Raw genomic sequence first — 15,463 nt, forward strand, 5'->3', positions numbered from 1 at the left:
CCCCCCCCCCCCCCCCCCCCCCCCCCCCCCCCCCGTCCAGTGCTGAGCAGGAGAATACAGAACATCAGACTAGCACCTGTGCTAGACTTAGTTTTGGGGGGACGGAGAAAGAGCAGGAGCGGGCAAAGGCCGCCTAGAGCTTTTGGCGTGGACGGAGAGGCTCCATGTGGGACCAGGCTGGCCGTCCATGGTGGCTTCTAGTGCTCCCGAGGCACAGGCCCCCCAGGTACATTCCGTGTGTGACTTTGGAGCCACAAGGAAACTTTGTAATTACCCAACACCAGCTCCATAAACGGAAGAGCGAACTTTTCTCTTTGAAGAAAACCAGTTGTGATGGGAGCAAAAGGAAAATTGACTCCAAATGGGATCATGTTTTATTCAGAGTTTGTGCTGCCCAGTGGGGGAGGGCCAGAACCCAATGACAGGATGAGAAAGTGGGACAGCCTAACTTTGAGCTTCATACATTGTGCACGAGCTGTGCCCGCTTCACTGAGCTCAGCTCCCAGGGACCTCTAATGGCCCTTGCTAGCAAACATAGTTAAAAATTAACGGGCTGACAAGATTAAATACGGATGGCGAGCGGCCGCTGTGCACCAAATCTGGCGCAGGGCGTTACACGCTCGGGTGCCCTCGACTGGAGCAGCGCCTCGGTGAACCTGGAGACTCGGAGCACATTTCACACGCCTGTCTAGAAACAGGAGCCCAACTTGTGTTGAGAGCAGCCAGGAAGAGCTGAGGCACGGGAGAGTGAGCCAGCCCAAGGGCTTGTGCTCAGTCCCCAGCTTGGTGGGTCCCTGACACACTGTCTTCCTGGCTAGAAGTCTTGGACAAACCAGCCTTCTCCAGCTGGGCCATTTTGTTATTTTGAGGTAGTGTTTGCCATGTAGTCAAGGTTGGCCTCAAACTTGCAGGAGTCCTCCTTTCTCACCTTCTCAAGTGCTAGGAATATATATATATATATATATATATATATATATATATGCTATCTCCTTGTTACAGCCAAGATAACTCGCTGGGATGAGTTCAGATGGCGGACCTACCCTATGGATGAAGTCACACAAATACACAAATCTTTAGGTCCCAGGAATGGAACCCGGGTTATCAGTCTAGGCAGCAAGTGCCTTTAGCCGCCGAGCCAGCCATCTCACCTGAAAAATCCTTTTTTGAAGTATTGTTTTAACTGTTAGGTTCAAAGGGGGATGGGCTTGCTTTTGGGTTTGTTCCACGGCGACTAGCGCTGGCTGTCGCTGGTGCGGTCGCCTTGTATGGTAGTTACATTAAGAGCTACACATTTGCATGCCACATTGGAAGCTCCTCATCACCACTGTCAGGGACCCATGTTGGCATTTCTCAGCTCCGTGGGTCTTAGGAGCCGGTACGGAATGAAAAGATTCTGTGGTCAGATGACCTTGGGAAGCCCAGGGAGTGACTGAAGGAGCCCCTCCAGATCACAGCACAGCTGTTCATACACTGTATCAACGCAAGGACACAGGGCGTGTTGCTCTCAAAGTTTCTGGGCTGCAGACCCTTTCTCGACTGGTCGTGCCCTAGTTGTACTTCCAGAAGTCTTGAGTCCAGAGCAGGACCTGGCATCTGAGTGAGTGAATGCCAGCAGCCCATAGGGCACTTCCAACTGCAGCTGCAATGGCAGGTAAAGGGCCTGACAGTCTGAGTTCAATCCCTGGGTGCCACCAGCTGGTGGAAACAGCAAAACCGAGTAGGAGTGCTAGCCAGGCTGCCCTCCTCCTTCGCACATACACAGTTACACTTATAGACAAATGAATGGGGTTGGTTTGTTTCAAATGACCTGGGCCCTAGCCCAAGAATGTCTGCATTGCTAAAAGGCTGAGGTGAGCCTGGTGGCCCAGGGACCAAAGGTCAGGACTTGTACCTGTAGTCAGCAGAGAGAGAGGGGGAAAAAAGCCACTAAAGGCTGTCCCCTCCTGGTATCTGTGGTCATCACTATGCCCTAGAAGCCTCATGAGTGCCGGGATCTGAAGAGGACAGTGATAATGGGACTCAGTCACTAGAGAAGGGAAGAGTCAAAGCGAATGACAGTTCCTGCCCGCCTGGCCCCGTGTCCCCCTGTGCAGAGGATGCCAGGCGTGGCGCATTGAGTGGCTGTCCAGCCTGGAGGCAGCCAGGCCCTTTTTACCTTGGCGCCGTCATTGGACACACATTCTGGGTGGTGTTGGGTGCCAGGCTTCCGCTCCAGAACTTGCAGGTATTCACCCCTTTCTCTAGCGTGGTCCTTTTTCCCCTCCAGATCATCTACATCCCAGGTTATCTGCTCCTCCTGTCTAGTCCATCACCACTTGGGATATTACAGGCTGATGACGTGGTCTTTCTGTGTTTCTGTGAGAACTGTTTTGAAACAGCATTCCTGATGGAGTGTGATGACAGAATCCATATACTGTGTCCCCGGGGCAATGAATTGTCCCCACCCCCCTAACTGCGTTATTGGGAAAAGTTTCAGGATTTCTCTGTCCGGCACAGAGTAAGTCAGAGCTAGTGTTAGGAGTTCCTGGGGACCTCAGACTCCTGGAATTGTATGTAAGCTTGTGTGTGTTTTGTTTTCCTGCATATTCTTCTGCCGACAGTGCAGAAATGGCCAGAATGCCTGTTGAGCAGGCCAGGTCTTCCAGGGCTACAACTGTAGGCTTAACCAACCTATACCTGAAGAGCTGAGTTGGAGGAGGTGTGGGAAAACTGTGGTCCCTGTCCTCAGTGTTAATGAAGAGCCAAGCAGCCTCCAGGGCAGGGACAGCAGTGACCTAGGGCCAAAAGCTGCAGGGGAACAAACAGCCCAAACTGGAGTAAAGGTGAATCCGCTCTCCTTGCCATCCTCCAAACAGTTGCTATTAACACAAAACAGCTTGTTCTCCTGGCCAGCTGCCCACACTCCTGGCTATATGCCCCTGGGACTCTGCCCCTCCGTGGGTGCAAGAACAGATAGCTGCCCAGTTCGGCCTGGCATGCACTGCCCCCTGCTGGAAGGTGGCGGCCTGAGGCGTCTGGGTGTAAGAGCCACCCTGTCTTAGAAAGCACACTAGAATCCCAGCCTACACCACAGAAGGAAGACCATGCAAGTTCATCTTTTCTCTTCAGTCTTCAGCCACTGTGTGATTTAGGGAGTGTGTGTGTGTGTGTGTGTGTGTGTGTGTGTGTGTGTGTGTGTGTGTGTGTGAAGGGGGAGGGGTTAGCAGGAAGTGTTGGAACAAGAGGTAGCCAGGGGAGTCTAGGGTGGCAGACAGCAAGGCCGCCTCTTTCTCACACCCACCTTCACCAGTCCCAGACCCATGCCATCTACCCTGCGGCTCACTGCCCTCCCTGCGTCCCCCTTAGTGAACACCATCTCATGTTGGCCTCAGGGCCCTACATCCCCACCCCATGCCCAGGCCGCACAACTGCCACCACTGCTCCGCACTGACCTAGTGCACATGGACCATTTGGGGTTTAGGTTCCCAGTGCCGCCCGCCTAAGGGCCATGGCCCCTAGGCTGCCTCTTCCCAGTTGCCTCGGGAAGGCAGCCCCAACTCTGCTCTCTGCTTAGTGAGCAAATGGACTCAGCTGAACGAGCCATGAGCCAAGGGTAGGTATTGGTTTCTTCTGTCTTCAGCCCTTCCATCCCCCTGCTCCTGGTCTCTAGCTTTCTTAAGCCCCCTCTTTCCACATTGACCTCCCCTTTTTTGTTGTTTTATCCTTTTGCTCCAGACACTGGAGCATGGGTATTTTAGTCTGTCTCCAAGGACAAGTTTCTGATCCCCCAACCCATTCTGAGTGGTGGGAAAGATGCCAGCCTGTCTTTGAGGACCTTTGGGGGCTCCCAGGCAATGTGACCTTACCCTCAGTTTTTGCGCCCCTGGCCAGCTGGTCCCTGTTTTCCTGATAACATCTGACATAGTCCCCAGAGGACGTGTAATTACAGGACGGCCTCGGGGACGCCTGAGGTAGAGCTGATGAACCGGAAGCTTACAGTTCATCCTTAGTTTGGTTTTGTCTGGAGCCACAAATGTCCCAAACCAGAGCAGAAATCCTACCTCAAGTTGTCCTAGTGTGTGGAGTTCCCCACTGTGGCCCTCCTGTTCCACACTGACATTTCGGGGACTTGGCTGCTACCAGGGGATCCTTGAGTTGGAAGGAAAGTGTTTGGGAGTGTTTGGGTACCAGGACAAAAGTGCAGGAATTAGCTTCTCCCTAGGACCCAACTCCGTGGCTCCTCAGCCTTTCCAGTCCAGTCAGCAGGACATAGAGAGCCTTGTTCTGCCTTCCGAGCTGCACTCTGGGACAGCTTGTTTCCCACCCTTGAGTCCCCGGACTCTCCATAGCGTGGTCTACAAGTTGCTTCTGGCCCAGCTGTTCGTCCACCGCAGCCAGATGGCTCCTGCCTCACCTTGATGCTTGTGGAGCATCAAGGAGTAAATACCCTGCCATGTGCGGAGGCCCCTCCCCTACTTCCTAAGCTCCCTCTGCTCTCATTCGCCTTCCCAGCAGCACATTCTGTCTGCCCATTGTACTCAGTGGTTGGCTAGCCCTCTCTCCTAATAAAGGAGCAAGCAGAGTATGCCCAGCAATGTTCTGCAAGTAGAGGCAGAAGGGTTCAAGGCTAGCCTGGGCTATGTGAGACCCTATATCCAAAAATAATTTTAAAAAAAATGATGGGTGGGGACAGCTTTAAAGAGGTATTCCTTCTTCCCAGTAGGTTACAGACAAAACTGGTGTTGTCAGTTGGTGATTGGGTATTTAAGAATGAAATGAACATGCCCTTCGGTTCACATTTTGCTTGCATGGGACCCAGAGCATCCTAGGTGGAGAAAGCACCCTTCAGCCTGGTTAAGTTAGGCTGGCTGCGAGAGGCAACCCTGATGATCTGTGTCTAGCTTGTTGCCACAGGCTACAGTTGCCTCTTCAGTTGTGGTGAATACAGCCTGGTCTTCCTGATATCCTAGCATACCAGGAAGTCAACCCTTTTACTGAGAGAACAGGCTCTCTGAGAAAGTTGAGTTCTGGACAGGCCAGTCTTGGGAGGGGTCATGAGCTGCCCCTCCCTTGTCCATATTTTTGTTGTATAGGCAGCTCCCCCAACTTGGACATTTCTAAGGGAGCATGGAGAGGAGAATTCACAGGGCCATGCAGGCTGTTAACTCTGAAGAGGAAAGGCAGTTGGCAGAACCTCAGTACTAGCTGGAGTGGGGTGCCCTGTGAGTGGAAATTCTCTCAAGATGCTGCTTCAGGACTCAGGATGCCTCAGCCCCTGGGCAGGAAATGCCACACTGGCCAGTGTGAATGGAGCCATCTTGGAGCAGTAAGGAGGCCTGAAGACCTGGAAAGAGGTGGGACCCTTGTTCTCACAGCTCTTTTGTCTTTTCAGATGCGCTGGCTCCCTCCCTCCGAGGCTACTTCCCAGGGCTGGAAGTCCCGGCAGTTCTGCTGAGGTGGTGTAAGTACCCTGGGAGATCACACTCGGTGCTTCTAACCCATGCATGGTGGAGGTCTGCATTCAGCAGCTTCCTCTATCCTGGGCATTTTCACTGCAGTGGAAAAATGAGGAACAAGCCCAGAAATGCTTCAGTCTCACTTGGGGACCAGTTTCCTGCCTACCCCATTCCATGAGTAAACAGCAGGGCTAGTATCTACAGACCAGGCATCAGAAATTTTTGTAACTCAGTTGTGGCTCACCTGCTTTCAGCATTAAACAACACTCTTCTCAATATCATTGTAAACCATGGATGTACATTAGGGGATATCATGCACTCAAATACACAATTTTTTGTACAGAAGGCAGTGTGCTGCTGTTGCCAAGTCTTAAGATTTTAAAATACAGTTGGGCATGGTGGCGCACGCTTTTGATCCCAGTACTTGGGGAGCCAGAGGCAGGTGGACTGATGTGAGTTTGAGGCTAGCCTGGTCTACAAAGCAATTTCAGGACAGCCAAAGCCAGAGAAACCCTGTCTCAAAAAACATTTAAAAAATTTTTAATATTTTCTTTCTTAGATTTGTTAACATATATGAATATATATACACATACACATACACATACACACACACACACACACACACACACACACACACACATATATATATATATATATATATATATATATATATATGTATATATATATATATATATATTTTGCTAAGTGTATGCATGTGCGCTACATACAAGAAGTGCCTCAAAAGCCCAAAAGAGGGTGTTAGAGCCCTTGGAACTGGAGCTACAGATGGTTGTGAGCCACTGTGTGTGTTCTGGGAACCAAGTCCTGTACAAGAGCAACAGTTCCTCCTACCACTGAGCCATCTCTGCAGCCCTCACTTAAAAACAAACAAACAAAACAATTGTTTTTCTAATTATTGAATTTTTCCAAATGTTATACAATATATTCTAATCATAGCTTCCCTTTTCCAACTCCTCCCACCTTTCCACCCACCCAACAAAAAAGAAAAACCAGACTATAAAAAAGAAAAAAACACAAGAAAACATAGACACATACTTTAAAACGAAACCCCTAAAAGTGGGAAACTATAATATACAAGCAAAAGACCATTAAGACAGAAAAAAAACAAAAACACCCAAACAAAGCAATGTGACACAAGAAGTCTACAGAAATACCTGTTGGCCAACTACTGGTCGTGGGCCTTACCCGTTAGTGGCGACAAAGGGCTAGGGACTGTTGCCATCAACACAGATTCTCAAAGCCCCAGAAAGATCCAAACCAAACAGTGTGACGTCTATTGAAAACAGGCCGCCTCTTCTGAGCTGAGCGTGGCCCACAGCTTGGCTGCCATGTGATCTTGGGGGGTGTCCTATGGGGTGAGTCTGGAAGGATGTGGGCAACAGTGCCCACGATGGCTGCAGGTGCTGCTGTCATTTAGCTACTTCTAGAGTCTTGGATCATGTCTTTCAAAGTCAGCTAAAAATTCAAGCACATAATCTTGGGAAGTGTAAAGCAGAATTGGAAACAGTGGTGTTGAGCTAAGAGAAACACAGTAGACCAGTGCTAAGCAGATGGCCAACACCATACCACAGAGGAGCTTCCTTCTCCCACCAGTTATTTTCCCTAGGGAGAAAGATGGTGCTAAACCAGACAGTACAGGCAATAAGGGTGTCAGTACCAAAATATTGAATGCTGTCCTTCAAATCCTGGACAGTCCTTGGCCTGCTCCAGAAGAGGTCCTCGGGTGTTTGTGTTTGGTTTTCTGAGACAAGGTCTCATGGAGCAGGCTGGTTTTAGACTCTTGGATCTTCTTGCCTCCGGCGCAAGTGTTGGAATTACAGGTGTGCAATACCATGCCTTGCAGTCTTCGGGAACTCTAGAAATAAATGACTAAACAAGAAATATAAGCTAGCTCTTTACTGTTTATACCTTCTGTGTCTTACATTCTCACGAGAGCCCCACTGACACAGTCTACACAGAACAGCTGCTCTGGATGTCCTGGGCTCAGCCTGCAGAGAAGGGTCTGTGGTACTGGTGGTCTGAGGAAGACCTTTAGAAGAGCGAGCAGAGGGTTGAGCGTGCTCAAGTTCTCTTGGCATGTGGTCAGTGGAAGAGTGATGTTTAGTCTGTCTACACGTTGTATGGCCCCCTGAAAACTAGACTTTTGGTGATGGTCCAGCTATATAACAGAGAACTGTGATAAGGTTTGAAAGGCCTAATATTTTGAAAAGTACCAATTTCCCAACTCCATCAAGAACAAGAGAGCATGAAGACATTTTCTGTCATTCTTTACAAGTAACAGAATGACGACTTTCCTTGTTGGATATCCAAATATAGTTAAACAATTCTTTTAAAGAGCTTGGGGAATGGTGTGGGATGAGATAATATTCTTAAGAACTTGTGAGATTTGCTTGGCCTTCCACTAGGACTATGCGTAGAATTGTAAGCACGGGTTGTTAACAGCCTCATTGACTTAGAGGAAATGATGGGAGAAAAAGTGTTTGGAATTCATTAGCAGATTGCGCCTTCATCTTTTTGGGTGAAACCGTCTAGTCCGTCTGTCTTTGGCGCTGGGTCTCCATGCAGGTCCACAACTGCTGTGCCGCAGTCACCCCTGCTCTCCCCCTTAGGAGACACCCAGTGTGGTGTTCAGACTGTAGCATACCAAACACCAGAGCAGACAGTTCTTGTGACTGACTTGCCCTTCCTGTTGCTACTTACTGGGATCACACTTGAACTCATAGCGGCAAATATTCAATGAGCATCTACAGTGTATGAGGAGAAGGGTAATGGAGTAATAAAATGAACATAAGGAGGTCCAGTAGGGGTGCGTATCATGACGTCTGATAGGAATGGGAGAGGAACTGCTGGGAGTTTGACAGCTTTTAATATTCCATGTAGGAGGCGGGTCGGCCTAGCAGTCCAGATCTTTCCCAGCAGACCCTGCTGTACCAGAAATGTCCTCCAATCTTTTTACCTCTCCCATGGTTAAATAGAAGTAGGTGGAGCCAGTCGGTGGTAGTGCATGCCTTTAATTCCAGCACTCGGGGAGGCAGAAGAAGGCAGTTCTCTGAGTTCAAGACCAGCCTAGTCTACAGATTGAATTCAAGGACAGCCAGGACTCCACAAACCCCGTCTAGAAAAACAAAACAAACCAGAAAGTAGATGGGCTTGGACAGCAGCCAGGGCTGTAGAGCTCTCTCTGGGAAGTGCCTGTCACCTCAACATGGAGATGGCGCTGGCTCTGACTACTCTGATCCTATTATCTTTTGTGGTTACATTTACATGTATGTTATACTGCTGCAAACCTCTGCCCTGTCAGATACTATAGTCTTCTTCCAGCCTGTCCCAGATTCCTTAAGCCTTGGTAAGCTGGAAGCCAGCATACCTGCAGCCTGTCTGGTTGCCTGTTCAGTGTCTTGCTGTCCCTTTAAGTTTGAAGAAGGTTGGCTGCATGTGAGATTATCTACTGAGATGGAGATGCCTAGAGCAGCCTGTGCTCTACCCTCCTGTTCCTGTGCATATTCTGAGTTCACACATTCTGGGGCTGTTTGCCTGGTGGTCACTTCATTGTCTCTGCAATGACTGGCTCACTACCAGCTGTGGAGCCCTGGTATATACAGCTTGTTGGTAAAGCACCCCCCGCCCCTGTGTTGTGGTGAACCTAGGGCCAGAGTTAGTTCTCTTGGTTACCATAAGCCCAGAAGTCATGAGGAAGCCAGCCACCAGCATGACTTCAGCAGCAGTTGGCATCCCAAGAATTCAGTTCAGCTTGGCAGCCTTAGGAATCACCCTGGACCTGCTGTTGCCAGCCAGGCTTGGGGGGCACCCTCGAGAGTATGGCAAAGGCAGAAGGGAGATTAGGTCTTTTCCACTCCTCAAATAACCCAGCTTCTTCTGGAAACCAGAATCACACCTACTCCTCTTTATATGTTTCTGTGGTGAAATCTTTCCCATTTACTCTAATAAGACAGACTCTTGCAGACTCAGTCTGAATTCTAGAAAAAGCAGATTCTGCACAAGATGCAAAACTAGATACAACCTGACTCAGGGAAAGAAGTCAGCAGTGAGCACAGGGAAACAAGCACTACAGTAGGGTCTTTGCTGTCCATAGCCATGGAGTGGGGCTCTTTTCTTAGCATAAGGAATTTGGCAGAAACCAGCCGGGCCAGCAGCAGCCAAGCTGCCAGGTGTATGAAAGATGAATCAGCCAGTTCTGGTGCTCTCTTCTCCTCTCTTCTCTGCACCTTCAGATTTCACAGCTCTTGGTATCTTGGCCATCACGGGACAATCATGGATGTGCTTCCTCTTCATAGCAGAACTTAGCAAAGCTGTTATAGTCTGAGGCAGCCCCTGGAACTGGTGGCTGTCCTGGGTCTATCTGTGTGGGGCCTCAGATCTCATGATGTGGCTAGCAGGCTTTGGGGTGGCACTGGGATCTAGTAGGGTCTGTGGAATCCTACACCATGACTTTAGATGTAGAGTCCCCACAGGGTGGAAAGACAGCCTTCCATGCTTGGGCTCAATGACTTCTCTGAGTGTCCTTGCCTCTGACCAACGGCCTGCTCATTATTCTAAGTCCCAAGATCACTTTCTAGTCTGCAAGCATTCTGTGCTGTTTGCAGTGGCAGCTGTGTCCAGCTCCATGCACCAACAGAATAGGCTGGTCATCGTGACCCAGAGCAGCATGAGGCCCACAGAAAAGGTTGCCATGTGCAGTTAACAGATCTCTCTGTCCACCCAGGTCTCGGGTGTGTGATGGCGGCTGCAATCTGTCTTGTGGGTATTAATGCGATCTTCACTGGTGGCGACTGTCATCCAGCTGTTCTGCAAAACTGGAGCTTGCTGGTGAGTGCCAAAGTCACGTGGCAACCAGTGTGGGCAGGATGGGCACCAGTATCTCCTAGAACCACAGCCTCTGCATGGGCCCATGGTATCCTCGAACTACCCTCTCCAGTTGTCTAGCAGGCTCTCCCAGTGATTCCCAGCCACAAACTACTTAAGGTCAACCAGGATGCTAGTAAAAGTTTTGTTTCTTGGGTTTATTGGTGGGTGCTTTTTGTTTTGATACCGTATCTTACTATGTAGCCCAGACTACCTTAATCTTGATTCTCCTTCCTTAGCCTCTCTAGTGCTGGGAAAGGTATATGTCAGCATGCCTGGCAATAAGTTTGCAGGACACACCATTGTCTTCTCAAGTAAAGTTGGGTCCACTCACGTGTTTGGTTATTCCAGTAGTACTATGGTAAATGAGGCTTTTCCCTCCTTTTCAATTCCCAAGCCTTCATTTGACATTCAGTTTGTTAGAAATCTGAGACAAAATGAGTATGTTCTCTTCTTTCTGTCCAATTACATTAAGTATAATGAAGCCATGGGACTTGTTTTTGTTTGTGTTTTGTTTATCAAGATGGTTTCTTTGTATAGCCTTGACTGTCCTGAACTCACTTGCAGACCAGGCTGGACTCAAACTAACAGAGATCCACCTTACCTCTGCCTCCCCAAGTGCTGGGATTATAGGTGTGCAACACAGCACTTCGCTGGGGGACATTTTTTATGAGGGTCTTCTGAAATCAGGATGACAGTGTGACTAGACTACTAGGATTCTCTATGTCACTAAGCTTTTCTGGCTGTTGTTTTGATGTCAGTGGTGGCTATCACTGCCTCAGTAGTCAGTTTCGGTTTACTTTGGTCTAGAAGGCTTAGTCCCACTGTATAACTCAGGCCAATATGGAACTTCATATCTTCCTCCCTTTGCCTTCCCAGTACTGAGATTACAGGTGTGCATCACCCAGCCTGGCCCTCAGCAGGAGTCTTTAAATGAAGGTATAATGTACATTACCAGAAATGACCTGCCTGCTGTTACCTCATATGGCAGCTTTCGGTGACTTTGCAGAAATTGCCTTTGGGTAGCAGAATGCCAGGGACATTTCATGCCTCAGTCCAAATAAGGAGACAAATTTCATTCCTTACGAGGGGCCTATAAAAAAGGATGAGTCAGAAAGAAGGGCAAGATTGCTGCTGAGGGGAGAGGATAAGGCAGCAAACCAAGGTTTCATTACCACATTTCGGGGCCTTAAATGATTTTATGCTGAGAATGACACCTCTTAGCACTTGTTTAAAAGTATGTTCATCTATGTGTGCTCCACTTTGCCTGCCTTGCACATGGGAAGTGAACCACCACATAATGTATTTTTCCAACTGATGTCTGTTTCCTACAGTAGCACAAAGCTGTCAAGGTCATGGCAGCCGATGATTTACCATTAGTTAAATGCCCTTGAAATCCGTTCCCTTTCGCCATGGCTCTCAGTAGTAGTGCCCATGATATTGATCTTCATGGGTTTTGTTTTCAAGGCTTTTCCTTTCTCTGGAGTAATTTAAAGAACAGTCTGTAGCCACTCATACAGTTTTTATGAAAGTGGGATTTTTTTTTTTTTTCCTAGTCCTGGGGAGTGAAGCCAGGTCCTTGTGCATGCTCTGTAGAACAGGTTAGCCTTGAACTCACAGCAATTTGCCTGACCTTGCCTCCCCAAGTACTGGAATTACAGGTATGCACCACTTCAAATACTAGCATTTACAGTAAGTAAGTATTTAAAACATTTCAAGTATTTGGTGTATAGACCAGATCCTCTGCAGATGCAGGAGGATCTCTGTGAGTTCCAGGCCAACTTGATCTACAAAAAAAGTCTAAGACAGCCAGGGCTACATAGAGAAACCCTGTCTTGAAACACAAGCAAAAAAATAAAGCTGACAGGTTAATTTTTCAAAGTCCCATGTTTTCTTGGAGTCATGGTAGCAGGGGATTATTTCTTACCCGACTTTGGCAAAAATGAATGTTAAGCTGTAAGGGAAGTCACTAGCAGTTAGGCCAAGAATGCAGATGGGTGCTGAGAGTGGAGTTTCTCGTCAGGTACACAGAGCCATGCATGCCAGCTGTTTTACTCTGGTTTTTGAGACGTCACTAATGTGTTGCTCTGGCCCTTTGTGAAAAGGCTCTGTGAGAAGAATCTGCCCTGGTCACCCAGCCTGCTGTCCCTCTGTGGTGCTTTGTGTTCCCGGATATCTTTGGATTCTGTTTAAATGTCCTTGTTAACACATTCCAAGGTTTGAACTCCATTCCTAGCTAAACCTCTTCCTTGTTTACAGGGACTGAAATAGCTACATCTTGACCTTGTGTTCAGTCTGGGACATAGATGGCAGTGTGGATACATTCTTTTCCCATGTGAGAATTACATCTCCATGGTAGCTGAGGGCACTATAGGTTCTGCACTTCTCCTTTCCTAACTTCAACTGCTCCCATTGAGAGGTGCAGAAGGGAGAGAAGAATGTTACCAAGCCAGAATTAGAGGCTTATTCACCGTATCCTAGAGGGATTGGCATCCTCTAGAAGGGTGCCTCAGAGCTGGTTGTGTAGAGCCCAGGCTGGACCTCCAAGCACAGTTCCCCGCCTGGTAGACTACAACATTGATGAGAGGAGCCCAAGTGTCAGAACGAAGGGACATTTTGCTGTACCCTCCATCTGGGGTTGAGGCATCTTAGGGAAGAAAATAATATCCAAGATAATTCCTGCCTAGCAGTTCTGTAGGGACTTCTCTCATTACGGAGCCCTTCCTGATGGAGGGGCCTAGGGAAAGGTGAGTTTTCAAAAACTGAGTTTATAAATGTTGGTGAGGGGGATGTTCACAAAAAGGGAGAGAAAAAAAGCCTGAGACAGTCTTGAAGGATGTACCAAGGCAGCGGGTCTTAATCCCTTTGGGGAACAAACAACCCTCTTACAGGGGTCACACATCAGTTATTTACATTAAGATTTATGGGGATGATGCTTAGAGGCACTCAGAATGGTGCAGCTTCCGACATATTTTGACATATTGTAGGCACTCCTACAATAGAGCCTCTAACAAAACCAGGCTGTCTCGAACCCCTGGCAACAGGATTGCTTACCTGTATACCAAGGAGATCGGGAAATCACCTAAACCTGCATGTGGTGTGTGCCCAGGCAGACTTAAAGGGGTTCATGCTGTGAGGACCAAAGTCCTTCCTTATGAGACTTGTCTAAGACAAAGAAGCTTGTCAGCAGGGCCTGTGGTGGTTCCATGTGTGCCAAACATGTGTGTGACAGGTCAAGCGGGCTTTCCTTATTGAGAAGCAGAAAATCATTGTGAAAGTGTTCAAGGCACAAGCAAGATAAATATGCTTTTTGCTTGGTCTAAAAAAAGATTCATTTCAGTAGCAGAATTACAGTTATGAAGTAACAACAAAATAATTTTATGGCTCGGAGTCACCACAACTTGAGGAACTGTATTAAAGGGTTACAGCATCAGGAAGGCTGAGAGCTGCTGTAATGAGAGAATCAAAGGATAGGAAGAAGTATGAAAGATGCATGAGGAGCTGCTGAAAGAATCATTTTCACCTTCTGACTCAAGGCAAAATGGCTGAAGACTGGAAGTTAGAGGTTAGTGGGAGGATGATGCTAGGGACAGACCTGCCCAAGGCCTTGGTCAGGGACAAATAGCAATGTTGAGATTTGAGTGGAGCAGAAAGTAAGCCCCAGTGCACAAGGTTAATTTAGACTACTGTTCAACTGCCTACCCTGGCACAGCCATAGTGTCAGGCCTGTTCCCTGTAGCTGGCCCGTGCTGTCATCTTTCTCAGGGTCTCGAAAGCAGCGTCACACTAAGTCATGTTCACTGGCTGACTGCATTCCCAAGATGTCCATCTCTGAAGCAGGATGATCTCCACAGACCTATTCTGTTCCTAAAGCCCAGTGCAGTGCCTCATGAGCCCCTGCAGCACACAGCCTGGGGTTGATGGATTGTAGTCAGGGTGAAGAGGTACAGCTGTAGATGGTGAAACTGTGTCATTTCTATGAAGCAGCTGTCTATGGGGAGCAAGGCAGGAGTGCTCAAAGAGGATCAGTGCGTCAGCAGAAGTTCCTTTGGCAGATCAGTGATGTGAGGAAGTGAGTCAGACTATGAAGCCAGAGGCTCACAAAGGAATTTCCATTGCTGTCACCTTTTAGGTGACACCACCTTCTGTCTGAGTCCCCCTCCTCTCACCCAGCCAGGGAAGTGTCACCTGATGCACACCTAGGTGTGGGAACTCTGGAACCCACCCAGTCCCAGGGAGAAGTGGTTTTGGTGACTGACTTGAAAGTGGGTGTAACAGTGTGGCTCTGACTAGCCAGGAGCTCATGTGTAGTCCAGGCTGCCTGAGCTCGAGCTCCCCATGCCTCTGGGACTGCCTGCCTAGAGATGGACACAGATTCTCCTCAACTGAGCATCACAGATATTCACCCCTCGCTGGTCGTCAGCAGCAGAACACCAACAGGCAGAGGACGCAGAAAGTGAGAATTTCCTCAAGGAGTTTTTGTTGTTTATTCCTGCCAGATAAATGCTTCTGAGTGAGAATTGCTGCTGCCAGAAGATAGGGAGAAGGAAGTGGTCACTGTGCAAGGCTAAAGCATTCCTACAGCTCTCTACGGGAAGCAGCTGTTAATGTGCTGGGATTCCATATTTGCAACAACCGGGAGAGACAAAAGCACAGACTGACAGCACAGTACACCCATGCATGTCAGTTCCTGCTCTGAAAAGCTGTGTACAGTTCACCTTCTCCCTAGTACTTTTCCAAGCTCCACAGGCACATGGTGACTGTATTTGTGCCATGAAACTTGTAGGCCATTATTATTATCATCATCACATAAGCATTTCTCTGTACAAAATCCTATTCTAGTCTGCTGGTATTTATACCCTTTCTGTGTTTTACAACACGAGTCTAACCTGTCAGTAAGATAGCTAACCTCTCAATAAGATAGCAAGAAAATACAGGGAGCTGGAGAATATAACATGAATGACAGAATAAAAATAGGCTTCCAGAGTATCCCAGACAGCACTACATAGCTGTGGATAGCATAGATTAGCAGTACTCAGTGGGAGGACTGTGAGTAGCCTGGGCAACAAAGCAAGCTTTCAAACGGAAATAAATAAGTAGATAGATAGATAGATAGATAGATAGATAGATAGATAGATAGATAG

At 48.2% G+C, this 15,463-nt stretch overlaps 1 protein-coding gene across 4 annotated transcripts in view; it reads left to right on the forward strand.

Moving 5' to 3' along the window:
- The window catches only part of Rbpms (RNA binding protein, mRNA processing factor), a 153,081-nt gene that overhangs the window by 135,499 nt on the left and 2,119 nt on the right, over positions 1–15,463 (forward strand). For 2 of the 4 annotated variants that reach the window (XM_055593359.1, XM_055593362.1), the window contains one exon: positions 5,372–5,440. In XM_055593359.1, the coding sequence (XP_055449334.1) occupies positions 5,372–5,440 (69 nt within the window). Of the gene's footprint in view, positions 1–5,371; positions 5,441–10,179; positions 10,284–15,463 lie in introns of those variants that run through there. The other 2 variants (XM_055593361.1, XM_055593363.1) reach the window with 2 other exon arrangements.

This window comes from Psammomys obesus, unplaced genomic scaffold (assembly GCF_907164565.1).
Source record: "Psammomys obesus unplaced genomic scaffold, mPsaObe1.curated_primary_1811, whole genome shotgun sequence".
Lineage (NCBI taxonomy): Eukaryota > Metazoa > Chordata > Mammalia > Rodentia > Muridae > Psammomys > Psammomys obesus.